The 23,996-nt window shown below is 53.4% G+C and overlaps 3 protein-coding genes, 1 long non-coding RNA gene and 1 pseudogene across 4 annotated transcripts; 4 read left to right on the top strand and 1 right to left on the bottom strand.

Annotated features, from left to right (window-relative positions):
* Positions 1–5,995: 5,995 nt before the first annotated feature.
* On the top strand, positions 5,996–9,970 carry LOC125152585 (izumo sperm-egg fusion protein 1-like; annotated as a pseudogene).
* Positions 9,971–10,971: 1,001 nt separating this feature from the next.
* On the top strand, positions 10,972–14,632 carry LOC125153410 (izumo sperm-egg fusion protein 1-like). The gene is made up of 9 exons (XM_047836549.1): positions 10,972–11,209; positions 11,696–11,770; positions 12,138–12,224; positions 12,484–12,504; positions 12,853–12,933; positions 13,109–13,209; positions 13,468–13,621; positions 13,927–14,185; positions 14,416–14,632. Exons 1-9 carry the CDS (start codon positions 10,975–10,977, stop codon positions 14,507–14,509), a joined length of 1,107 nt encoding a protein of 368 aa, XP_047692505.1. The 5' UTR covers positions 10,972–10,974; the 3' UTR covers positions 14,510–14,632.
* A 1,123-nt stretch (positions 14,633–15,755) lies between these two features.
* On the top strand, positions 15,756–19,168 carry LOC125153406 (izumo sperm-egg fusion protein 1-like). The gene is made up of 9 exons (XM_047836545.1): positions 15,756–15,990; positions 16,366–16,440; positions 16,776–16,859; positions 17,114–17,140; positions 17,494–17,574; positions 17,759–17,859; positions 18,056–18,209; positions 18,494–18,761; positions 18,976–19,168. Exons 1-9 carry the CDS (start codon positions 15,756–15,758, stop codon positions 19,166–19,168), a joined length of 1,218 nt encoding a protein of 405 aa, XP_047692501.1.
* On the bottom strand, positions 17,152–19,891 carry LOC125153417 (uncharacterized). The gene is made up of 5 exons (XR_007147476.1): positions 19,696–19,891; positions 19,449–19,577; positions 18,981–19,286; positions 18,149–18,216; positions 17,152–17,665 (listed from the first exon to the last, which is right to left on the bottom strand). It is a non-coding gene; the product is annotated as an uncharacterized LOC125153417 (long non-coding RNA).
* A 57-nt stretch (positions 19,892–19,948) lies between these two features.
* LOC125153408 (izumo sperm-egg fusion protein 1-like) lies at positions 19,949–23,871 on the top strand. Its single transcript, XM_047836548.1, has 9 exons — positions 19,949–20,574; positions 21,004–21,078; positions 21,456–21,542; positions 21,814–21,834; positions 22,180–22,260; positions 22,446–22,546; positions 22,788–22,941; positions 23,239–23,413; positions 23,639–23,871. Exons 1-9 carry the CDS (start codon positions 20,340–20,342, stop codon positions 23,844–23,846), a joined length of 1,137 nt encoding a protein of 378 aa, XP_047692504.1. The 5' UTR covers positions 19,949–20,339; the 3' UTR covers positions 23,847–23,871.
* Positions 23,872–23,996: the final 125 nt, after the last annotated feature.

Here is a 23,996-nt window from a genome sequence, read left to right as displayed (position 1 = left end):
GAACAGCGGGGTCAGGAAGCAACCAGGACCAACGGAGCCAGGGCCCTGGGGTGCTGTTGGGACCTGAAGCAGGGTAAGAACCAGGGACCCTGAAGTCCAGACCCCTCCTCCCTCAGACCTAGTGTTGAGGGAGCATAAGGCAGGCTGAGAGCAAAATAGAAGCTAGCACTCCCCACCCCCGGTGGGATATAGGTGACATTGCTCAGACACTCCTGAGGTACTTTGTCTTTTCTTCCTTTACTCTCATTTTAGGGGCTTTTCGCGAAGTATGGTCTTACTGGAACCCTTTTCATGTGGATTGCTCAGGCTGCAATCCTCTAGCCCGTGTCTACTCTATGGGGAGGAGAAAGCCTGTCTTTTGGCTGGATGTTACTACCCTGGGTGGGGTGGTAATGAGACCCAGAAACTTGGTGCCCTCTCTTTATTCCTGTCCTCAGGCAAAGTTGTCTGTCTTGTGCATGGGACAGCCACCTGTCCAAGTAGCCAAGTGGACCAACACGGCTGCCAATCTTATGATTCCCGTGTGAGGTGTCTTCCTCATTGGTCTAAGGTGATCCCCTCCACATTTCTGGTCTAGCTGCTTCTAGCCTCGGAACCTCCCACGGAGAGCTGGCGGAACCACTACTCGATTGAAAGAACATTGAACCGGGGACCGTTTCTTAGGGAAGTTGGCTGTGAAGACCTTACGTGTTGGAATGTCACTTAGATCATGGTGGATTTCTGCCTTTACTGTTTTCGATCAGTGTCCTCTACTAACTCTACTTAAATAACCAAATTGGGTCATTCCCCCTTGCAAAACTTTTCCAGTGTTTTCCACGGGCTCTAAATGACAGTTGACTGTCCTTCTCAGCAAGGCAAATTTGGTCCATACGTCAGACACCCATCTGTAGTCTGGGGGAAGCGAAGGGATGCTAACATCCCTCTTTTAGGAGCCCTTAATCGGCTAGTCGGTGGTCATAGCGATTTCGTTTGAGGGTTGTGTCGGGTCGCTTTGGCACCGGGTACCTCTGACGTTTCCTGTGCCTGGGACACCACCAGGGAGCCGGGGGGTGGGGCGGTTGTCAGGATAATAGAGGCTTTCTCTCTAGGAGAAGCATGGGAGCTCCTCCTCTGTCTCCAAGGAGTCTCCCCTGGGATGTCTTTTAACCCACTGGAAACAATTTGGATTGCAAAATTTAGGAAAGGATTGATCTCCTGTAATACTGCATGGCGTCCGTAGGATCTAGCAGTTAGATCTCTTCTGCAGTAAACAGGACAAATGGACAGAGGTACCCTAGGTCCAGGCCTTCACAGCTCTAAATCACGACCCAGACCCAAAGACCTCTTGCAGAATGTGTTTGCCAAAGTGTATTTGGCTGGTAATCTCCCTCCTGACATATTGGATGTCTAAATAGGCCTCCTCTAAGTGAATCCAGGCTGTTGGAGGAAACACAGGCCATTTCCAACCAAGGGGATGCTGACTCTTTCTCTCTGTTCCTCCTCCTAACTGGTGTGAGGGCTTCTCCCTCATGCATTTCCTGGGTTAACGACTACAATTGGAGGTAATTGTGATTAGTCTCCCTCGGGTCTGGGACTTTACGGAATATTCCCAAGCAGCTGCCGAAACTCCATTCATTTTAGGGAAATTCCCTATCTTCTCCAGCCTGACATGGACCGCCTAATTCTTCTTTGGTGGAAAAAACATGCCATCTGCTCATCTGTTCAAGTTGACAGGCTTTAGTACCAGGAGACCCCCTCTCTCCGCTCTCTGGGCTTTTATCTACCTTTGGGCTTCTTGGCCAAACCTCACCCCTTCAGTCTTATCCCCCTCCTCCTGTTTCTGCACCACCTTGGGTGAGACCTACACAACTGTCTTCTATGCCACCCTCAGTGCCTCAGGCACCATCGGCTCCTCCCTCAAGGTCAAGGAGCAAAGAGCACCCCCTTGGACCACCCACTTCAGGTTTCCCCACCAGTGTCCCAAGTTTAAAAAATTGACAATGGGGAACATATTATCTTGTAAGTGGATACCGGTGGAACTTATTTGGTGTTTAAACTAATTTAAGTTTGTTGATTTAATTTAATTAAGATATACATGTCTTTAGGGTTATCAGCATTAAATACGAAACTTATTCTATCTAGGTTTATTAAAGGTCAAATAAGCTCATGTTGGGGGCGTCTGAATGCCTCACTCAGTTGAGTGTCCGACTTTGGCTCGCATCATGATCTCACGGTTCGTAGGTTCGAGCCCCATGTGGGGCTCTGTGCTGACAGCTTGGAGCCTGGAGCCTGTGTGTCCCTCTCTCTCTGCCCCTCCCCTGCTCATGCTCTGTCTCACTTTCTCTCTCTCAAAATAAATGAACATTAAAAAAAAAAGTACACTGGTATAAGGTTGAAATTCTGCTTTTCTCTCTGTTCAAAGTCAAAGTTTTCTTGGATTGTTGGTCTGCCCTTGATAAGAAAATGCAAACAAAGAGTTTTTTCTCTTTGGGAAAAAAACCAAAGCTTTAGGGTTCCTCTTTCATCAAGTCTTTAATTACTTAGTTAAAACTTCTCAGTGTTAAAGGAGCTAAGTTTTGCTAACAACTGTATAACCTTACATGTTTGCCTTTGGGATCTCTTGTTGCCATCCTGGTTAAATAAATAATGTAAAGTTTGACGATTTGTAATGATCTGTAATCCTATTTAGGATGTGCTTTGTAGCTTACTGAGGTTTTAGCAAACTTTCCCGCATTTAAATCATAAATGAAGGTGGTTTTTTTTTTTTTTCCAATTAGGCATTTTCTGGCATATTAAGTTACTCTGGAACCACTTTCCAACAAATAATGGTATTGCATGGGTAAATGCTAGAACCGTTCAAATATATATGTGATTCCTAAACTTTTAATGTTTTGGTATAGGGTCTTCCTTTGGTACTCTGACTATCAAAGTATTATGTGTCTTTGAACACTGGATGACCTTGCTAACTGCATCATAATGAACTCTCATATCATATGGTGAACATGTCCATTTCTGACATTTTGTCATTTATAGTTGTGGTTCTGATACTCATCTTCAAGGAGATTAATCAAAAGGATTTTTAGGACAAAGAGAGATATTTGACATCTCCAAGATGAATACTTAAATGGGTGAGAAGCTGCCTTCAAACTGGACAAGAATTAGGAACAGTGGACTAAATGAAGTGAGGAAGAGGTTCGAGTTTTGTGACTCTCGTTGGAAATATTGCCGGTCCTTTAATGTTTGCTCTTCCAGATGAAGGGAACTTTCTCTTAAGGTACCCATGACAAAGGGAAATGTGATAGAGTATTCATTTGTGTACACACTGAAGCATTTAACTTTTCTCTCTACCTAGACCCTCTACAATTCAAAGACCCTCAGTGAGTATCTGTTCACAACAATTAGAATCATTTGCATAAGTTCAGTAAGAATCTGTTCTGCTTGCAATAGGATGTCATTAGAAATACGGTTATTTTACCAAGGCTTTGACCGGAATGTCCTGTTTGAGAGACATGAGTAGACTCAGACATGACCATACAGCTCTAAGAAACTAAGGTTGACTTTATGAAACAGGGAGCCATAAAGCCCTTTGGAAATGTTGGCCTGAAACCTTGCTCACAGAGTTCCCAGAAGCCTTACCAGTTGCGTAAAACATGTCACTTCCTGGCAGGTGTAGGAACCTCAGGATAGCTTGGGGACCTCGTGAAGAGGAATTCACCCAATTCCACAGGTATTGCAGCCATGTCTGATGGCAAGTGCTTGGCTTGGCTTCTGGCCTGTGGAGGCTACTAAAAGTTCAATCTAGAGATTCCCTATAAAAGGTTCCAGCAAAGCAAACTTTAAAAGATCCTTATAGTCGATCGCTATTCTTGCCGAGCTTATCTGAATAATTAGGCCACGTTTATCAAACTAGATGTGTTTTACAAGCGAATTAGGCTGGATTTGGCCATCTCTGGAAATGAGGGTGACTAGGGAAAAAAATTAGGTTTCAATAATAGACCTTAATGGATACTAAATTCTAGCTCTGATTTTCTTTAAATGTTTGCCTAAGCTGGACAACTTGAGGCACTTCAGAGATATTGTCACAATAGCACAGGTATGGACAATCTTTTTGCTTCTTATTCTGTGGGGATAATAATGGGACTCAATGGGCATAGGATTATTTGAACGGGAAAATGGGATGGACTCCCCTAACAATCATACATAAAAAAGACTTTTCTCACTGTAAACCCATCAGTAGATAAAGACTATAGAGCTTTATGAAATTATTCACCTGAATCTAACGTATCCTTCTTAAACCTGACCCGGTGATTGCTAGAAACTCACACCATATAAACCCAGGAGGCCTTGTTTATTTAGAGGATTAAAAGTCTAATACAGCAGGGGATTTAACTCCAAAATAAAAGTGCCCCCAACGAGTCCTATTATATACTCCCACTGCAGTACAGTTAGAGGGGAACTCTTCATGAGCCCCTGTATCTAAATAAAACCCGCACCGCCTTTACAGGAAGTCAATGAACAAACTAATGTGCCTTCATCTTCCTGTGAACCTGTGCAAGACCTCAAACCTGTCTTATGATGGTTGAGCGTTTCCTGTCTCATTCTCCTTTCCCCAATTTATACTAACGATTCCTTTGTACAATGGGCACAGCATTAGTGCTGAACCCCAAAGTCAGACTGCTTGCTGGATACGTAGAGTTTTGCCCATGTCAAGCACATCTGGGTTACCATGGTGGGTCTCCCCTTTACAAGGTATTGGTTGGCACTCTCTATGTACTTGGATTTCAAAAATAGCATAGAAAGATACGATGTTTCAAAAGAAGTCTATCACTAATCAAAACGTTCCTTTCTGGTCCAAGAGAGATGTCTTGGAATTTATCAGGACATAACTGGACTTTTTCATATCCTCAGCCTGCGAAGGTAGTAGCTGATTTTACAAACCCACAAGGTAATAGCCACCAACGAGGGCTTAAGTTACAAATCCCCACTTATCAGCATACTGTGGATGGCATATATCAAATTTGGGATGCATATTTATGGCTCACACTCACCATGGGATCGCTCAGTCACAAAGGGCAGTTTTATGCAGGGAACAAAGAAATGATACATATGATACGTAGTACTTACCTATGGCCCTTGCTTTCCCCAAGATGGATAGATAGATCACTGCACCTTAGAATTTGTCTGGATTCATGGGCGCATTATTAAAACCATCGCTGCCCCAGCTGACCTTCCAGATTTAAAACAAAAGTGGGCAGGACCTGTTTCCGCTGTCATGATCACTTGGCATCCATTTTTGTCCCATGTGTAGGGTTAAAAAGTGTCATTTGGCATGTGGAAGCCCTCGATAACTAGACCGTAGGGGCATTCAATAACTCACAAAACAGCATCTGCTTACTCAACACTGAAGTCACGCAGACGCGCAACACAGCTCTGTAAAATAGAAGAGCATTAGATGTTTTCACTGCTGCACAAGGTGGAAGTTGTGCTCTCATAAAAACAATGCTGTGTATTATTCCAGATTACCACAAATGTAGTTCTGGGTTTCTACCTGAGTACTCAAATGGGTGCTTTAAACAATCCCTTTCTTGGGGCACCTGGGTGGCTCAGTCGACTGAGCATTCGACTTCGGCTTGGATCATGATCTCATGGTTTGTGGGTTTGAGCCCCACATCGGGCTCTGTGCTGACAGCTCAGAGCCTGGAGCCTGCTTCGGATTCTAGGTCTCCCTCTCTCGGTGCCCCTCCCCCACTCACACTCTCTTTCTCTCTCTCTCTCTCTTGCTCTAAAAAATAATTAAAACAAACAAACAAACAAAAAAACCCAATGACTCCCTTTCCTTTAGCGATTGGTTAAATTCTTGCACTAGACCATTTTTGGCAACTACCAAAGGACTTTTATTGGAGTTTCTTTCTTGTTATTCAAATTGTCCTGCTGTATCTCATCCTGGTCCCAAGACTCCATCACTGCATTAACTTCAAGCCAACAGACAATCCTTTCTACACGAGGAGGTTCCTGTATGTTGCCCACGTCGGATTCAGCTGCCTCCATTTTGGTAACTACCCTCACAGGCCCTCAACTGATCCATATTGACCCATAGTGTAATGGCACCAAGGTCCGCACAGAGAGTCGTGACACCTAGGCGTTTCTTTCCAGGAAGCAACTTGATTCATCGTGCCAGCACGGCCTCAATGGGTTGGTACCCCCAACAAACTGACCCGTGAGTGCGGCAGGGTATGGCCTTTTATACAATTTCTAATTCTTTGCTTTCCATACATGGTAGCATACGGACGTACAGATTGGGCGGTCTATGTTACGGAGTCCTGAGGAAAGTCAGGACTATGTGCCCATAGCCCGGTTGCCCTTCCTTGTCTCCTCCTTCAGGCTCTACCCTCCTACTGTCTGCTTCCTGCCCGGAGCTGTATCATGTGTGATGAGAGGGTCGTGGCGGCACCGGACTCCTTGGATAAAGAATACCTCCTTACCCACATGGCGCCCAAACGTCACAGACAAGTGATGAAAACAATAAGAGAAACCGTGAGGAATTTCAAGGACCTGCCAGATTTAAAGCCTCCATTCTATGGGGGCTGTTGGTGAGGGGAGCTTAGAAAGGAACTCTGGGTCCTGCAAAAGGAAGGGTCTGGGGGCTAGGATTGCTGCAGGAGGGGGCAGGCGTGGAGAAACGGGAAGCGCTGGAGGCAAAGTCTACCGGGTTCGGAAATGGAGAAGGCTGGGATGCAGAATCCAGGCCTCGCCAGGGCTAGGAATACACTTCCCCTATAGGCCTTACCTTGCCATTTTGGATAAAAACTACAACTCCCAGCAGGCAACGGGCGGGCAATCGCTTTACAGCCCCATCCTTGCCCAGGAGCCACATGGGTATTGTAGTTTGTAACGCTAGCTGAGCCAAGGAGACCTTAAGGCTTGGAATCTGAGGTTAGAGCTCCCCTCCCCGCATCCCCTGTTCCCCTCCAGATGAGGCCACAATGAAAATGGCAGCGTTGAGTTTTCTGAGGAGTGTGAAACTTATCACACACCGTGGTTTAAGAGGTAAATGCACACAGATGGGCGGGGGGAGAAGCTCCAGAATCTTTGGCTCTGGAGTCAACCTGTCTAGCTTCAAATACCTGCCCAGTCATCCCCTAGCTGTGTGGCTTTGCGGGAAGGAAGTTTTCCACGTCTAAAATGGATCATAACGGTGCCTGGACACCAGCCCTCGCTTAGCTCAGTGGCCGGCGTGGTTAAGTGGCCATTCAATTTCATTGTGGCTCCCTGAGAAGTCCCCAAAGGGAATTGGCATGCCCTTCAGACTGAGGCAAACTTCCTGTACCTTACTCCTGGGGTGGGGAGCGGAGGGGTCGCACTCCCTGTCACCCTGCTTCTTCCCAGATGACACTTTCGTGAAGGAGTTCTCCGCGATGTTGACTCGGGAAAAGGAAACGTTTCGGCGCAATGTCGCTCGGTTTCACGGAGGTGAGGGAAGATGGGCTCCGTCAGGGACCACAGCCCCTTCCTCCACCAGTCCCACGGTCTCTGTCCCCAGCCCCCTGCTTCTCTACGTCCAGCCCCTCACCTCTCCCGACCGCGCCCTCCCTTGGACCCAGAGCTCCAGGCACCCGGGTCCTTCCTCCCTCCAACCCAAGAGCCCAACCCCACCTATTCCTTGGCCCCCCTCTCTGGTGTCCTCTACCTTTGAAACCTGATAATAATGTCTTCCCTTTCTTCAGATGAAGATTTTTGTCCCAACAAATGTGGTGAGTCCAGATTATGGGAACTGGTTTTCTAACCTTCATCCTTGCCCCGTGAATACCCAGCCTTTCTCCTCCGGCTTTGGGTCTCCGTGGTTCTTCCTTCCCCACGTCTGAGAGGTTCCTGGTCCCCAGTAGTCCTTCTGCACAGCGGACTTCCTGCCCCGCGGGTCCCATTCTCTGGGCGCTCTTTCCTGAGACTGGTTACACCCCTCTTCAGGGAGGACTGCCTTCTAGCCCCACCCCTTGGGCTGAGCTCTAGGGATTAGGCACCTGACCTTGCCCCAGACCTTGGCCCTGCCCTCTTCGTGTAACCCCTTCTCTCAGGGTGCCGAATTACAACCTTGTTCATGCCCCTTCAGGTGTATTGTTGCAGCTTCTGAGGTCGTGCGATTCTTGCCTGCTGCACATTTACCCTTGTCGAAAGTCCACAGATTGCGGAGGTGAGAGAGCTGGGGCCAGCGGGAGGGGTTGGCGCGAGAGGGGTGGAGCCAGAGGAGAGAGGGAGTCTTGACAGGGGGGAGACTCAAGCTGGCACCCTAGCAAACATAGGGGGGCCCAGACCCAGTGGGAGGGAGTTGAGGTAGGACCGGAAACCATGAGGAAGCACCCCACCGTCACCCCCTGTCCCCAGTGCGCCAAATCAACGTCCATGAAAAGGAAGACTTGATCTTGAACTGTGAGCTCCGCTGGCATAAAATTGCTACAGGCGGGTTTCATTAGAGCTTTTACAGGGTGGGCCTTTCAACCCCGAGTCCATTAGGTTTGTCTGAGCCCCCGACCCCTGTATCCACAGGCTTGTTCCCACAATCCCTGTGACCCATGACCTACCGGGTTTGACTTCTATTGATCCCCAGGGGACCCCATGCCCTTAACAGTATACCTGAATTCCCATCACCCCCCACTGAAGTCTCCTGAGGATCTCACCCCTGTACTACACCAGGCCTGAATTCCGCACACCTCTGTGACCCCTTGATCTTGGGTCTAGATTTCGGGGAGAAATTCTGAGACCTTGGTGTACAAGGGGAACTAGCTCACCCTGACCAAGCCCCTGTGAGGCCAGAGGACGGAGGTAACTACCGCTGTGAGTTGGGCACCGCGGGAGTGAGCACACTCTAGGTCATCCGTTTTCAAGTCACAGGTCAGTGCTGGGAGTTGACTGAAGTGTGGGATTCAGGGTTGTGTGTTGGGGGGACAGTCAGCTTCAGGGCATGGCTTCAAGCCACGGGGATGTGGCTTCCTGCCCTGGGGGTGGCCCCCAGCCACCTTGACCAGGCTTTCTGCAGTTAGGGTCTTGATTATCCCCTGGAAGTCCTGGGTGCTGGGGAAGGTTGGCGCGGAGATAGCTTGCTTGGGCCATGACTGGCCTTTGGGACCCAATCAGGTATGCTCTTGTGTCCTCTCCTCTACCAGTGTTGACTCAAAGAATCACTGCGGAGACAACTTCCAAGTCATCAACCTTTGTAACCCAGCCATCAAACATTGGAACCCAGTCACCAGCCATTGGAACCGAGGCTGCGGAGGAAATCTGGGATGACCTTTCCCCAACCCTCGTGCCCTCAGAGTGTTCAAACCCAGAGGATGTGCAGACATGCCTTCTGATAGGGGCTGCTTCTCTGGTGCTTTTTCCTGCTGATCATAGGATTTTTCACTGGGTGAGCCAACCACGGAAGAAGGCAGGGCTTGGCGTGAGGGGCGGGGTCCCCACCTTCCTAATGTGGGAGGGGTCTTGTGGGGTCTAGAAAACTGGGAGGGGCTCACCTACATGGGCGAAGCTTGGGTCATTGCTAGAAAAGGATCAAATACAGGGAGGGTGGGAGGGGTGTCCCTCAGCCAGGACCTAATCTGTTACCCCATTTTGCACCCTACCGTCCCCCAGCGTACTTTGCTTTCAGTCTGGGATGGTGATCGATTCCATAAAGTCCAGATTCCGCACCGACAAGGCAGCTGCTCCACAGGACCAGCTTCCACGGAGTTGGCTGTCACAGAACCACCTGTCACATGACCAGCGCTCACACAGTTGGCTTTCAGAAACCCAGGTTCCGAAGTTTGGAAAGTTCCAAAGGAAAAGGCCACAGTGCCAAGGCACAAATAAAGATTTATCTGGTTGTCTCTACATCAGGTTCATTTCCTCAGGTCTGATCCTCGGTTTTGGTTTCCCCAGGAGAGGTCTGGGCTGGTCTCCTGTCCTAGAAAGAGAGACCGGGAACCGTGTCCCTTCGTCGTGGCAGGGCCTCACTGGCTGAGAGGTAGTTCCAGAATTAAGAAGTGGGGAAGGACCAGTCCTACCTAATTCTCCCCACCCCCACCCAGGTCCGGTCCTCTCCAAGGAACCCTGTCCCCACACTTACCATGGGTCTCCTCTTGCCTTTTCCTTTCCTGCAGCCAGTGCTGGGAGCGGGGGCAAAGCCTGACAGGAACAGTGGGGTCAGGAAGCCACCAGGGCCAAGGGAGCCAGGGTTCCGGGTGGCCGGGGTGCTGTTGGGACCTGAGGCAGGGGAAGACCCAGGCATCCGGGGGTCCACACCCAAGAGCCCGTCTCCAGCAGTCTTCCATCCCAGCACCCATGAGCTAGGCCCCCATCCTTCCCCTCCACCCAGACTTACGAGTTCACCCCAGCCCCCAGCACGGCAACCCCACCACTGAGGGCCTAGTCTGGGGGGACCAGATGAACTTTCTAGTCTGAGAGGGGGCTGTCTGCTTTGTCCTGGAACCATAGGCGGAGCCTCCCTTTGTTGCCGTCCAATCAGACTCAGAGTTGGGTTTGTGGGCGGGGCCGAGAAAACTCCCGGGGAGCGTGGAATCAAGGGAAGTCCGGCGGGGGGTGGGCCCCAGGTAGTCACGTAGAAGGGGGAGGGTGTGGGAATTCCTTGTAGATCGGGGTGAAAGGTGACCCTGGCTCCGGTCATAAAGCCCTCCACATCACGTGACCAACGTCACCCTCTCCCCAACAGCATCCTTATTTTCAGTCTTGGGAAATCGAGTGGAAGACGGTGGCCTGCTCGTCCCTTCCAAAAGCCCTCAGCCTGGTTTCGACCTTGACAACATTCAAGGTCAAGGTCGGGCAGCGGCCGTCTAGGGTGCCTCGGGACTCCGGACACCTCGGTTTCCTAACGGAGAAGTGGGAGCCCTGCAAATTGGGGCTCTTCGTCTCAGGGATAGGCTTCTTTCTCCTTAGCGATCACCTCCTCCGAGTGGGCTGGGAGGACCCTCCCCGGGGTTCTGTGCGGGGCTGAGTCCTCCGGCCTCAATGGGTCCCCAAGTAGCCCTCCTGGTGGCGGCGCTAGCCGGCTGCCTGCTTCGGGCCCGGAGCTGTGTCATTTGTGATCCAAGGGTCGTGGCCGCGCTGGACGCCTTGGAAAAGGAATACCTGCCTACCCACCTCGCCCCCGGGCGTCACAGACAAGTGATGGAGAGGATAAGAGAAACCGTGAGGAATTTCCGGGACCTGCCATATTTAGACGATACCTTTATGGGGGTTATCGGTGAGGGCAGGGTAGAGAGTGGGAATCCAGGGTGGAGGGAAAGCAGGGGTCTGGTGCTAGGATTGCTGGGGGCGGGGAGGGACGGGACGCAAGGGCTGGAGGCAGAGTCGGCTGGGTTCGTGAATGGAGAAGACTGAGATGCAGATTCCAGGCCTTCCTCTGAGGAAAGGAATACGCTGTTTCCCTAGTCCTTACCCTGCAATTTTGTAAAAAAAAAAAAAAAAAAAAAAAAAAAAAAAAAACACAAAACAAGAAACAAACAAAAAACAAAAAAACAAAAAAACAACAAACCCACAAAACAAAAAACCAAAAAAAAAAAACACTACATCTCCCAGAAGTCAACGGGCGTGCAATCCTTTTACAGCCCTGGCCTTGCCCAGTAGCCTCATGGGTAGTGTAGTTTTTGACACTAGCTGAGCCAATGAGACCTTAAGGCTTGGAATCTGAGGTCTAACTCCTCTACCCGCATCCTCTGTGTCCCTCCAGATGAGGCCACAATGGAAACGTCAGTCTTAAGTTTTCTGAGGAGTGTGAGACTTATCAGAAACAGTGATGCAGCAGGTAAATCCACACAGGGGCCAGGGGATGGGGCTCCAGAAACTTTTAGAGAAATGTTTTTTGGTGAGGACGGGTCTGGTGGTGGCTCTGGAGCCCACCTGCCTGGGTTCCGCTTCCCGCCCAGTCACCCCTTGCTGTGTGGCCTTGAGGGAGGAATTTCCCAGGTTTGTCCCCTCCAAAATGGGTCCTAACAGCGTCTGCATGCAGGCGTCACTTTGCTCAGCGGCGGCATTGTTAAGTGGTCATTCAATTTTCACTGTCCCTCCCTGAGATGGCCCCAACGTGGAATGCCAATCTCTTCACACAGAAGGAACTTCCTCCTGGGGTGGGTGGGGAGGGGAAAGCACTCTGTCACCGTGCTCCTTCCCAGATGACTCTTTCGAGAAGGAGGTCTCCAAGATATTGACTCGGGAAAAGGCAACCTTTCAGAGCTACATCCTTCGGTTCCAACGAGAGGGTGAGGGATGATGGGTTCTGTACGCGACCACAGCCCCTTCCTCCAGCAATCCCAGGGTCTCTGCCCCCAGCCCCCTGCTTGTCTATGTTCACCCCCTCACGTCTGCCGATCCGGTCCTCCCTGGGACCCAGAGATCCAGACATCCGGGTCTTTCCGCCCTCCAACCCAAGAGCCCAACCCAAAACGTAGTTCTTCGTCCTTCCTCTCAAGTACTTCATCTTTGATCTGATATATATATATTTTTTTTCTATCGAGGCAGATTTATGTCCCAACAAATGTGGTGAGTCCAGATTATGGGAGCTGGTCCTCTATTCCTTATCCTCGTGGGTTAATACCTAGCCTGTCTCCTCCCGCGTTGGGTCTCGATGGTTCTTCATTCTCCACGTCAGAGAAGTTCCTGTTCTCCAAGTCCTTCTGCACAGCGGTCTTACTGGGCAGCGGGTCATATTCTACGTGTGCTCTTTACTGAGCCTGGTTCCATCAGTCTTCCCAAGTACTGCCTTCTAGCCCCGCCTCTTGGGCTGACCTCCAGGGATTAGGCGCCTGAGTCCTCCCCAGACCTTGGCCCCGCCCTCTCCGTGTAGCCTGGCCTCTGGGGGCCAATACCGCTTGGTTCATGCCCCTTCAGGTACGATGTTGCAGCGTCTGATGTGGTGCAGTAATTGCGTCCAGGACAATTACATTTGTCGAAAGTCCAGAGATTGCGGGGGTGAGAGAGCTGGGGCCAGCTGCAGGGGTTGGCAAGAGAGGGGCGGAGCCAGAGGGCAGCCTGAGTCTAGAGAGGGCGGAGACTGGAGAAAAAGCAGGGCGGAGCCCAAGTGGAGGGAGTTGAGAGAGGGCCAGCAACCTTGAAGAAACACCCGACCTTAATCCCCTGTCCCCAGTTCGCCACATCAACGTCCATGAAAAGGAGGACATGATCCTGGACTGTGAGCTCAACTGGCATAAGTTATCTGAAGGCCTGGCCTATTACAGCTTTTACAGGGTGGGCCCTTCAACCCCATCAACCCCAAGTCCATTAGACTTCTGTGACCCCCACCTCTATATCCACAGCCTTGGTCTCACGATCCCTCTGACCCATGAACTACCAAGTTTGACTTCTGATCCCCGGGAACCCCATACCCTTAGCAGTATACCCTGGACTCCCGTCTCCCCCACTGAGATCCGTGATGCTCTCACCCCTGTAATTCCCCAAGCCCTGAATTCCCCCAGGCCTCTGTGACCCCTTGAGCTTTGGGCTTAGGTTTGGGGGAGCAATTCTGAGACCTTGTTGTACAAGGGGAAACGGCCCACCCTGACCAAGCCCCTCGTGAGGCCAGAGGATGCGGGTAACTACCGCTGCGAGTTGGGCACTGAGCGATCCGGCCCAGCCACGGTCATCCATTTTCAAGTCACAGGTCAGAGCTGGGGAGTCCACGGAGGTGTGGGAGTCAGGGTCCTGAGTTTGGGGGATGGCAGGCAGCGTGGGGGCGTGGTCTTCGGGTGAAAACTTCCCTTCGGGGTGTGGATTCAGGCCACGGGGTGGGGCTCCTTGTTCTGGGTGTGGCCACCGCTCTCATTGACTGGCCTTCCAGCAGGGAAGGTCATAATGATCTCCTTGAAGGCCTGGGTCCTGGGGGAGGTTGGTGTGGAGAGAGCATGCCTGGGCCAGGGCGGACCCTTGGGGCCTGCTCAGGTCGGCTCTTTCCCTCTCCTCTGTCAGTGTTGCCTCAAAGAATCTTTGGGGAGATAACGTCTGAGTCTTCAACCTTTGTAACCCAGCCATCAACCACTGAAACCCAGTCACCAACCATTAGAACACAGTCCCCAGCCATTGGAACCGAGGCTGAGGAAATCTGGGGTGACCTTTCCCCAACCCTCCGGCCCTCCGAGTGTTCAAACCCGAAGAACGTGCAGACAGGCCTTCTGATAGGGCTGCTGCTCTGGTCCTTTTTGCTGCTGATCCTGGGCTTTGTCGCCGGGTGAGCCAACCACTGAAGAGGCAGGACGCGGAGAGAGGGGCGGGGTCTCCACCTTCCTACTGCAGGAGGCGTCCTGTGGGGGATGGGGCTTAGAAAACTGGGTGGGGCTTACCTAGGTGGGCAAAGCTTAGGCCACTGCTAGAAAATGATCAGATATTAGGAGGCTGGGGAAGGTGTCCCTCACTGGGGACCTGATCCTTTACCACGTTTCGTGCCCCACCCTCCCCCAGCATACTCTGCTTTCGGTCTGGGATGGTGATGGATTCCATAAAGTCCAGATACCACACCGAAATGGCAGCTGCTCCGCGGGACCAGGCTCCATAGAGTCAGCTGTCACAGAGCCACGTTCTCAAAGTACCGAAGGACAAGGACACAGGACCAAGTCACAAATAAAGATTTATCTGGTTGCTGAAATATCAGATTCATTTCCTCGGGTCTGATCCTCAGTTCTGGTTTCCTGAGAGGAGAGCTCTGGGGCTGGTCTCCTGTCCTAGAAGGAGAGACCCGGAAGCGGGGTCCCTTCGTCGTGGCAGGGCCACCTGGCTGAGATGTAATTCCAGCATCGAGGAGTGGGGAAGAGCCAGCCCTACCCAGATCTCCTCCCCCAGGCCCATCTCTTGACAGGACGCCCCCTCCTCACTCTTCCAGCCGGCTTTCCTCTGGCGTTTTCCTGTCCCCCAGCCAGTGCTGCGAGCCGGGGCAGAGGCAAAGGCTGAACATGAAATGCGGGTTTAGGAACCAACCAGGGGAAACGGAAACAGGACGCCGGGGTGCTGTTGGGACTTGAAGCAGGGTAAGAATCGGGGACCCGGGGATCCTCACGCCTCCTATTTCAGACCCAAGAGCCAGTCCCCAGGCATCTCCCATGAGAGCACCCAGGAGTTAGGCTCCCATCCTAGCCACCCCTCTACCCCAACCCGACCTCTCAAGGGCCTCATCTGGAAGGAATACATGAAAAGTTCTAGCGTGAGAGGGGGCGGTCCGCATCATCCTGGAACCATAGGCGGAGCCTCCCTTTGTTGCCGTCCAATCAGACTCAGAGTTGGATTTCTGGGCGGGGCCAATGGAGCTTCCTGGGAGTGTCTCTAGGGAAGTCGGGGGCCCAGTGTAGGCAGGTAGAAGGCGGCGGCTGTGGGATTCCATTGTACACTGAGGCGATCCTCGAGCCTGACTCCAGTCATAAAGTTCTCCACGTCACGTGACCAACCTCACCCTCGCTCCAACAACATCCTTAACATGATTCACGGCAAAATAGACTGGAGGGAGGTGGCCGGCTCGTCCCTCTAAATGCCCTCAGCCTGGATTCCGCTCTTCAGCAAACCCTAGTTGTATTCGAGGGTCAACGGACAAGTTCAAGGTCGGGCAGCGGCTGCTCAGTGTGCATCGGGACTCCGGACTCCTCGGTTTCCTAACCGAGAAGTGGGAGACCTACAACTTGGGGGTCTTAGTCTCCGGGAAGGGGGTCTTTCCCCTTAGCGATCACGTCCTCCTCCGTGTGGGGTGGGCGGACCCTCCCCATAAAGTCCAGAGAGTCCTGGTGGGTTCTGCTGGGGCTGAGGGCTCTGGGGAAATGGGTCCCCAAGTTGCCCTCCTGGTGGCGGCGCTAGCCGGCTGCCTGCTTCCTGCCCGGAGCTGTATCACGTGTGATGAGAGGGTTGGGAAGCAGTTGGACGCCTTGGAAAAAGAATACCTGCGAACCCACCTTGCCCCCGGGCGGCACAGAGAAGTGATGGAAAAGATAAGAGATACCGTCGACAATTTCAAGGACCTGCCAGATATACAGTCTACCTTAAATGGGGCTGTCGGTGAGGGCACGGCAGAGCGTGGGAACCCTGGGTCCTGGGAAAGGAGGGGTCTAGCGTTAGAATTGCTAGGGCCAGGGGGCGACGGGAGGGAAAGGCTGAAGGCAGAGTCTACTGGGTTCGGGCGTGGAGAAGGCTGGGATGCAGAATCCAGGCTTGCCAGGGCTAGGAGTTCACTTTCCCTACGCCTTACCTTGCCATTTTGGATAAAAACTACAACTCCCAGCAGGCAACGGGCGGGCAATCGCTTTACAGCCCCATCCTTGCCCAGGAGCCACATGGGTATTGTAGTTTGTAACGCTGGCTGAGCCAAGGAGACCTTAAGGCTTGGAATCTGAGGTTAGAGCTCCCCTCCCCGCATCCCCTGTTCCCCTCCAGATGAGGCCACAATGAAAATGGCAGCGTCGAGTTTTCTGAGGAGTGTGAAACTTATCACACACCGTGGTTTAAGAGGTAAATGCACACGGGCCAGGGGAGAGGCTCCAGAATCTTTTGGCTCTGGAGTCAACCTGCCTAGGTTCAAATCCCCCCACCCCCGGTCATCCCCTAGCTGCGTGGCCTTGGAGGAGGTTTTCCGCCTCTAAAATGGATCATAACGGTGCCTGGACACCAGCCCTCGCTTAGCTCAGTGGCCGGCGTGGTTAAGTGGCCATTCAATTTCATTGTGGCTCCCTGAGAAGTCCCCAAAGGGAATTGGCATGCCCTTCAGACAGAGACAAACTTCCTGTACTCACTCCTGGGGTGGGGAGCGGAGGGCTCGCACTCCCTGTCACCCTGCTTCTTCCCAGATGACACTTTCGTGAAGGAGTTCTCCGCGATGTTGACTCGGGAAAAGGACACGTTTCGGCGCAATGTCGCTCGGTTTCACGGAGGTGAGGGAAGATGGGCTCCGTCAGGGACCACAGCCCCTTCCTCCACCAGTCCCAGGGTCTCTGTCCCCAGCCCCCTGCTTCTCTACGTCCAGCCCCTCACCTCTCCCGACCGCGCCCTCCCTTGGACCCAGAGCTCCAGGCACCCGGGTCCTTCCTCCCTCCAACCCAAGAGCCCAACCCCACCTATTCCTTGGCACCCCTCTCTGGTGTCCTCTACCTTTGAAATCTGATTATCATTTCATCGTTTTCTCCAGGTGAGGATTCTTGTCCCAACAAATGTGGTGAGTCCAGATTATGGAAGATGGTTTTTTATCCCTCATCCTTGCCCCGTGAATACCCAGCCTTTCTCCTCCGGCTTTGGGTCTCCGTGGTTCTTCCTTCCCCACGTCTGAGAGGTTCCTGGTCCCCAGTAGTCCTTGTGCACAGCGGACTTCCTGGGCAACGGGTCTCCTTCTCTGGGCGCTCTTTCCTGAGACCGGTTACACCCCTCTTCAGGGAGGACTGCCTTCTAGCCCCGCCCCTTGGGCTGACCTCTAGGGATTAGGGGCCTGACTCCGCCCCCGACCGTGGCCCTGCCCGCTCCGTGGAGCCCCTTTTTTCGGGGCGAGTTACAGCCTTATCCGTGCCCCTTCAGGTGTATTGTTGCGGCTTCTGAGGTGGTGCGATTCTTGCCTGCTGCACACGTACCCTTGTCGAAAGTCCACAGATTGTGGAGGTGAGAGGGCTGGCGCCAGCGGGAGGGGTTGGCGCAGGAGGGGCGGAGCCAGGAGAGAGGGAGTCTTGACAGGGCGGAGACTGAACCTGGCCTGTTAGCAAAGAAGGGCTTAGATCCGGTTGGAGGGAGTTGATGGAGAGCCTGGAAGCTCGAGGAAGCACCCCACCATTACCCTCGTCCCCAGTGCGCCAAATCAACGTCCATGAAAAGGAAGACCTGGTCCTGGACTGTGAGCTCGACTGGCATAAAATTGCTACAGGCGCGACCGGTTACAGCTTTTACAGGGTGGGCCCTTCCCACAATCCCTGTGACCCATGACCTACCCGGTTTGCCTTCTACGGATCCCCGGCGACCCCACGCCCTTACGGGTATACCCTGGACCCCCATCTCTCCCCTGAGGTCTCGTGATGCTCTCGCCTCTGTACTTCCCCCAAACCCTGAATTCCCCAGGCCTCTGTGACCCCTTGAGCTTTGGGTCTAGGTTTGGGGGAGCAAAGCTGACAGCTTGTTGTACAAGGGGAAATGGCCCACCCTGACCAAGCAACTGGTGAGGCCCGCGGATGCAGGTACCTACCGCTGCGCGTTGGGCACTCCGGGAGTGAGCATATTCTCGGCCATCCGTTTTGAAGTCACAGGTCAGTGCTGTTGACAGAAGTGTGGGGTTCAGTTTAGTTAAAACGAAGTGGGGGATTCAGTTGGATTAAAACTTCCTGTCAGAGTGTGGTTTCAGGCCACGGGGGTGTGGCTTCCTGGCCTGGGTGTGGCCCCTAGCCACCTTGACCTGCTTTCTGCAGTTAGGGTTGGGAGTATCTCCTGGAAGGCCTGGGTGTTGGGGACGGTTGACGTGGCGAGAGCTTGCCTGGGTCAGGACGGGCCCTTGGGACCCTCTCAGGTCCGTTCTTTTCCTCTTCTCTATCAGTGTTGCCTCGGAAAATCATTTCGGTGATGGCGACATCTCCCAAGTCTGCAACCTTTGTAACCCAGCCATCAACCATTGGGACCCAGTCACCAACCATTGGGACGCAGTCACCAGCCATTAGAATCGAGGCCGAGGAGGAAATCTGGGATGACCTTTCCCCAACCCTCGTGCCCTCAGAGTGTTCAAAGCCCGAAAATGTGCAGACCGGCCGTCTGGTAGGGCTGCTTCTCTGGTGCTTTTTCCTGCTGATCATAGGATTTTTCACTGGGTGAGCCAACCACGGAAGAAGGCAGGGCTTGGCGTGAGGGGCGGGGTCCCCACCTTCCTAATGTGGGAGGGGTCTTGTGGGGTCTAGAAAACTGGGAGGGGCTCACCTACATGGGCGAAGCTTGGGTCATTGCTAGAAAAGGATCAAATACAGGGAGGGTGGGAGGGGTTAGGACCTAATCTATTACCGCATTTTGCACCCTACCGTCCCCCAGCGTACTTTGCTTTCGGTCTGGGATGGTGATCGATTCCATAAAGTCCAGATTCCGCACCGACAAGGCAGCTGCTCCACAGGACCAGGTTTCACAGAGTTGGCTGTCACAGAACCAGCTGTCACATGACCAGCTGTCACAGAGTCCGCTTTCAGAAACCCAGGTTCCGAAAGCTGAGAAACTTCCGAAGGAATAGGCCACAGTGCCAAGGCACAAATAAAGATTTATCTGGTTGTCTCTACATCAGGTTCATTTCCTCAGGTCTGATCCTCGGTTTTGGTTTCCCCAGGAGAGGTCTGGGCTGGTCTCCTGTCCTAGAAAGAGAGACCGGGAACCGTGTCCCTTCGTCGTGGCAGGGCCTCACTGGCTGAGAGGTAGTTCCAGAATTAAGAAGTGGGGAAGGACCAGTCCTACCTAATTCTCCCCACCCCCACCCAGGTCCGGTCCTCTCCAAGGAACCCTGTCCCCACACTTACCATGGGTCTCCTCTTGCCTTTTCCTGTCCTGCAGCCAGTGCTGGGAGCTGGGGCAAAGCCTGACAGGAACAGTGGGGTCAGGAAGCCACTAGGGCGAAGGGAGCCAGGGTTCCGGGGTGCTGTTGGGACCTGAGGCAGGGGAAGACCCAGGCATCCGGGGGTCCACACCCAAGAGCCCGTCTCCAGCAGTCTTCCATCCCAGCACCCATGAGCTAGGCCCCCATCCTTCCCCTCCAGCCAGACTTACGAGTTCACCCCAGCCCCCAGCACGGCAACCCCACCACTGAGGGCCTAGTCTGGGGGGACCAGATGAACTTTCTAGTCTGAGAGGGGGCTGTCTGCTTTGTCCTGGAACCATAGGCGGAGCCTCCCTTTGTTGCCGTCCAATCAGACTCAGAGTTGGGTTTGTGGGCGGGGCCGAGAAAACTCCCGGGGAGCGTGGAATCAAGGGAAGTCCGGCGGGGGGGTGGGCCCCAGGTAGTCACGTAGAAGGGGGAGGGTGTGGGAATTCCTTGTAGATCGGGGTGAAAGGTGACCCTGGCTCCGGTCATAAAGCCCTCCACATCACGTGACCAACGTCACCCTCTCCCCAACAGCATCCTTATTTTCAGTCTTGGGAAATCGAGTGGAAGACGGTGGCCTGCTCGTCCCTTCCAAAAGCCCTCAGCCTGGTTTCGACCTTGACAACATTCAAGGTCAAGGTCGGGCAGCGGCCGTCTAGGGTGCCTCGGGACTCCGGACACCTCGGTTTCCTAACGGAGAAGTGGGAGCCCTGCAAATTGGGGCTCTTCGTCTCAGGGATAGCTTCTTTCTCCTTAGCGATCACCTCCTCCGAGTGGGCTGGGAGGACCCTCCCCGGGGTTCTGTGCGGGGCTGAGCCCTCCGGCCTCAATGGGTCCCCAAGTAGCCCTCCTGGTGGCGGCGCTAGCCGGCTGCCTGCTTCGGGCCCGGAGCTGTGTCATTTGTGATCCAAGGGTCGTGGCCGCGCTGGACGCCTTGGAAAAGGAATACCTGCCTACCCACCTCGCCCCCGGGCGTCACAGACAAGTGATGGAAAGGATAAGAGAAACCGTGAGGAATTTCCGGGACCTGCCATATTTAGACGATACCTTTATGGGGATTATCGGTGAGGGCAGGGTAGAGAGTGGGAATCCAGGGTGGAGGGAAAGCAGGGGTCTGGTGCTAGGATTGCTGGGGGCGGGGGAGGGACGGGACGCAAGGGCTGGAGGCAGAGTCTGCTGGGTTCGTGAATGGAGAAGACTGAGATGCCGATTCCAGGCCTTTCCCTGGGTAAAGGAATACGCTATTTCCCTAGTCCTTACCCTGCAATTTTGTAAAAAACAAACACACAAACCCACACACACACAAAAACAAAAAAAAAAACAAAAAAACTACATCTCCCAGAAGTCAACGGGCGTGCCAGCCATTTACAGCCCTGGCCTTGCCCAGTAGCCTCATGGGTATTGTAGTTTTTGACACTAGCTGAGCCAATGAGACCTTAAGGCTTGGAATCTGAGGTCTAACTCCTCTCCCCGCATCCTCTGTGTCCCTCCAGATGAGGCCACAATGGAAACGTCAGTCTTAAGTTTTCTGAGGAGTGTGAGACTTATCAGAAACAGTGGTGCAGCAGGTAAATCCACACAGGGGCCACGGGAGGGGCTCCAGAATCTTGTATAAAAATGATTTTTGGTGAGGACGGGTCTGGTAGTGGCTCTGGAGCCCACCTGCCTTGGTTCAGCTTCAGGCCTGGCCACCCCTTCACTGTGTGGCCTTGAGAGAGGCATTTCCCTGGTTTGTCACCTCTAAAGTGGGTCCTAACCGTGTCTGCAGGCGCCGCTTAGCTCAGTGGCCCGCATTGTTAAGTGGTCATTCAATGTCACTGTCCCTCCCTGAGATGGCCCCAAGGTGGAACACCAGCCTCTTCAGATGGAGGCAAACTTCCTGCATCTCCTCCCGGGGTGGGTGGGAGGAGGGGGAAGCACTCTATGTCACCCTGCTCCTTCCCAGATGACACTTTCGTGAACGAGTTCTCCTGGATGTTGAGTCTGGAAAAGGCAGCCTTTCAGGGCTATGTCGCTCGGTTCCAAAGAAAGGGTGAGGGAAGATGGGTTCCGTCAGGGACCACAGCCCCTTCCTCCAACAGGTCCAGGGTCTAAGTCCCCAGCCCCTGCTTTCTATGTCCAGCCTCTCACTTCTCCCCACCGCGTCCTCCCTGGGACCCAGAGATCCAGACATCCGTGTCCTTCTTCCCTCCATCCCCAGAGCCCAAACGCAACCTATTCCTTCTCCCCCCTCTCATCTCCTTTAGCAGGAATCTGATCATCCTTTTTTGTTGTTGTTTTGTTTTTTCTTCCTTCTGAGGCAGATTTCTGTCCCAACGAATGTGGTGAGTCCGGATTACGGGAACTGGTTTTCTATCCTTCATCCTTGCCCCGTGAATACCCAGCCTTTCTCCTCCGGCTTTGGGTCTCTGTGGTTCTTCCTTCCCCACGTCTGAGAGGTTCCTGGTCCCCAGTAGTCCTTGTGCACAGCGGACTTCCTGGGCAACGGGTCCTATTCTCTGGGCGCTCTTTCCTGAGACTGGTTACACCCCTCTTCAGGGAGGACAGCCTTCTAGCCCCGCCCCTTGGGCTGAGCTCTAGGGATTAGGTGCCTGACTCCGCCCCCGACCTTGGCCCTGCCTTTAGCCTCGCCTCTCAGGGCAAATACAGCCTGGATCCTGTCCCTTCAGGTACAATGTTGCAGCTTCTGATCTGGTGCAGTAACTGTAAAAAGCAGCTTCACGCTTGTCGAAAATCCAGAGATTGTGGGGGTGAGAGAGCTGGGGCCAGCCGCAGGGGTTGGCGCAAGAGGGGCGGAGCCAGACTTGTGACGGGCCCAGAGGGGGCGGAGACTGTAGCCCGCCCGCCAGAGAAGGTGGGACCGCCACCAAGTGGAGGGAGTTGTGGGAGGACCAGGAACCTTGAAGAGGCAAAGGAGCACAACCCCTCTCACCAGTGCTCCAAATCAATGTCCATGAAACGGAAGACCTGATCCTGGACTGTGAGCTCGACTGGCATAAATTATCTCAAGGTCTGACCTATTACAGCTTTTACAGGGTGGGCCCTTTAACCCCAAGTCCATAAGGCTTGTGTGAGCGCCGACCCCCTCATCCACAAGCTTGTTGCCACAATCCCCATGACCCACCAGGTTTGACTTCTAGGGATCCCCGGGGACCCCATGCCCTTAGTGACCCTGGACTCCCATCTTCCCCACTGAGAGCCCGTGATGCTCTCACACCTGTACTGCCCCAAACCCTGAATTCCCCAGGCCTCTGTGACCCCTTGAGCTTGGGTCTAGGTTTGGGGGAGCAATTCTGAGACCTTGGTGTCCGAGGGGAAACGGCCCACCCTGATCAAGCGACTGGTGAGGCCAGAGGATGCGGGTAACTACCGCTGCGAGTTGGGCACTGAGCGATCCGGCCCAGCCACGGTCATCCATTTTGAAGTCACAGGTCAGAGCTGGGGAGTCGACAGACGAATGGGACTCAGGATCCTGGGTTTGGGGGGCAGTCAGCTTCAGCGAGCGCCCTGGGGGGGCCTAACTTTCTGTCGGGGTGTGGTTTCAGGCCAAGGGGGGGGGTGGCTTCCTGCCCAGGGTGCGGCCACCTCTCACAGTGGCCTGGCTTCAGGCAGTGAGGGGCTGGCTTATCTCCTGGGAGGCCTGGGTCCTGGGGAAGGGTGGCGTGGACAGAGCTTGCCTGGGCCACGACCGGCCCTCCCAGCACTGCTCCTTCTCTCTCCTCTGTCAGTGTTGCCCAAAAGAGTCATTGAGGAGATCCCGAAATCAAAGCCCGGGACCCAGTCTCAGCGGTTTCGATCCCTCAAGCCGTCAGAGTGTCTGAATCCCAAGGACGCGCTGAGAGGCTTTCTGTTCGAGATGCTGATCTGGGGCTTTGTGTTTCTGATCCTCGGCTTTGCCACCTCGTGAGCCGCCTCCGGGAGAAGGCGGGGCTTGGGGCGAGGGGCGGGGTCTCCAACGTCCGAAGGTAGGAGGGGGCGTTAGGGGAAGGGGCTTAGAAAAGAGGGGCGTGCTTACCCAGGGCGGCGAAGCTTGGGTCATAGAAAAGGATCAGATATAGCGAGGCTGGGAGGGGTGTCCCTCACTCAGGACCTAACCTGCTTACACGATTGCACCCCACCCTTCCCCAGCGTACTTTGCTTTAGGTCTGGGACCCTGATCGATTCGGTCAAGTCCTGGGTCCGTACCGACAAGGCAGCAGCCCCAGAGGACCAGGGTCCACAAAGTCGGCTGTCACAGACCCAGCTATCACAGACCCAGCTATCACAGAGCCAGGTGTCACAGACCCAGCTTCCCAAGGTACCGAACGAAGAAAAAGGCCACAGCACCAAGGCTTAAATAAAGATTGATCTGGTTGCCTAAATATCGGATTCATTTTCTCCGGTCAGATTCTCAGTTTTGGCTTCCCGAGAGGAGAGCTCTGGGGCGGGTCTCCTGTCCTCGGAGAGACTGGGAAGTCAGTTCCCTGTGTCAAGGCAGTGCCCAACT

The sequence above is a fragment of the Prionailurus viverrinus genome, chromosome E2, assembly GCF_022837055.1.
Source record: "Prionailurus viverrinus isolate Anna chromosome E2, UM_Priviv_1.0, whole genome shotgun sequence".
Classification (NCBI taxonomy): domain Eukaryota; kingdom Metazoa; phylum Chordata; class Mammalia; order Carnivora; family Felidae; genus Prionailurus; species Prionailurus viverrinus.
The sequence above is the reverse complement of the archived record's forward strand: the minus strand, read 5'-3'. Positions and strand labels throughout refer to the sequence as shown.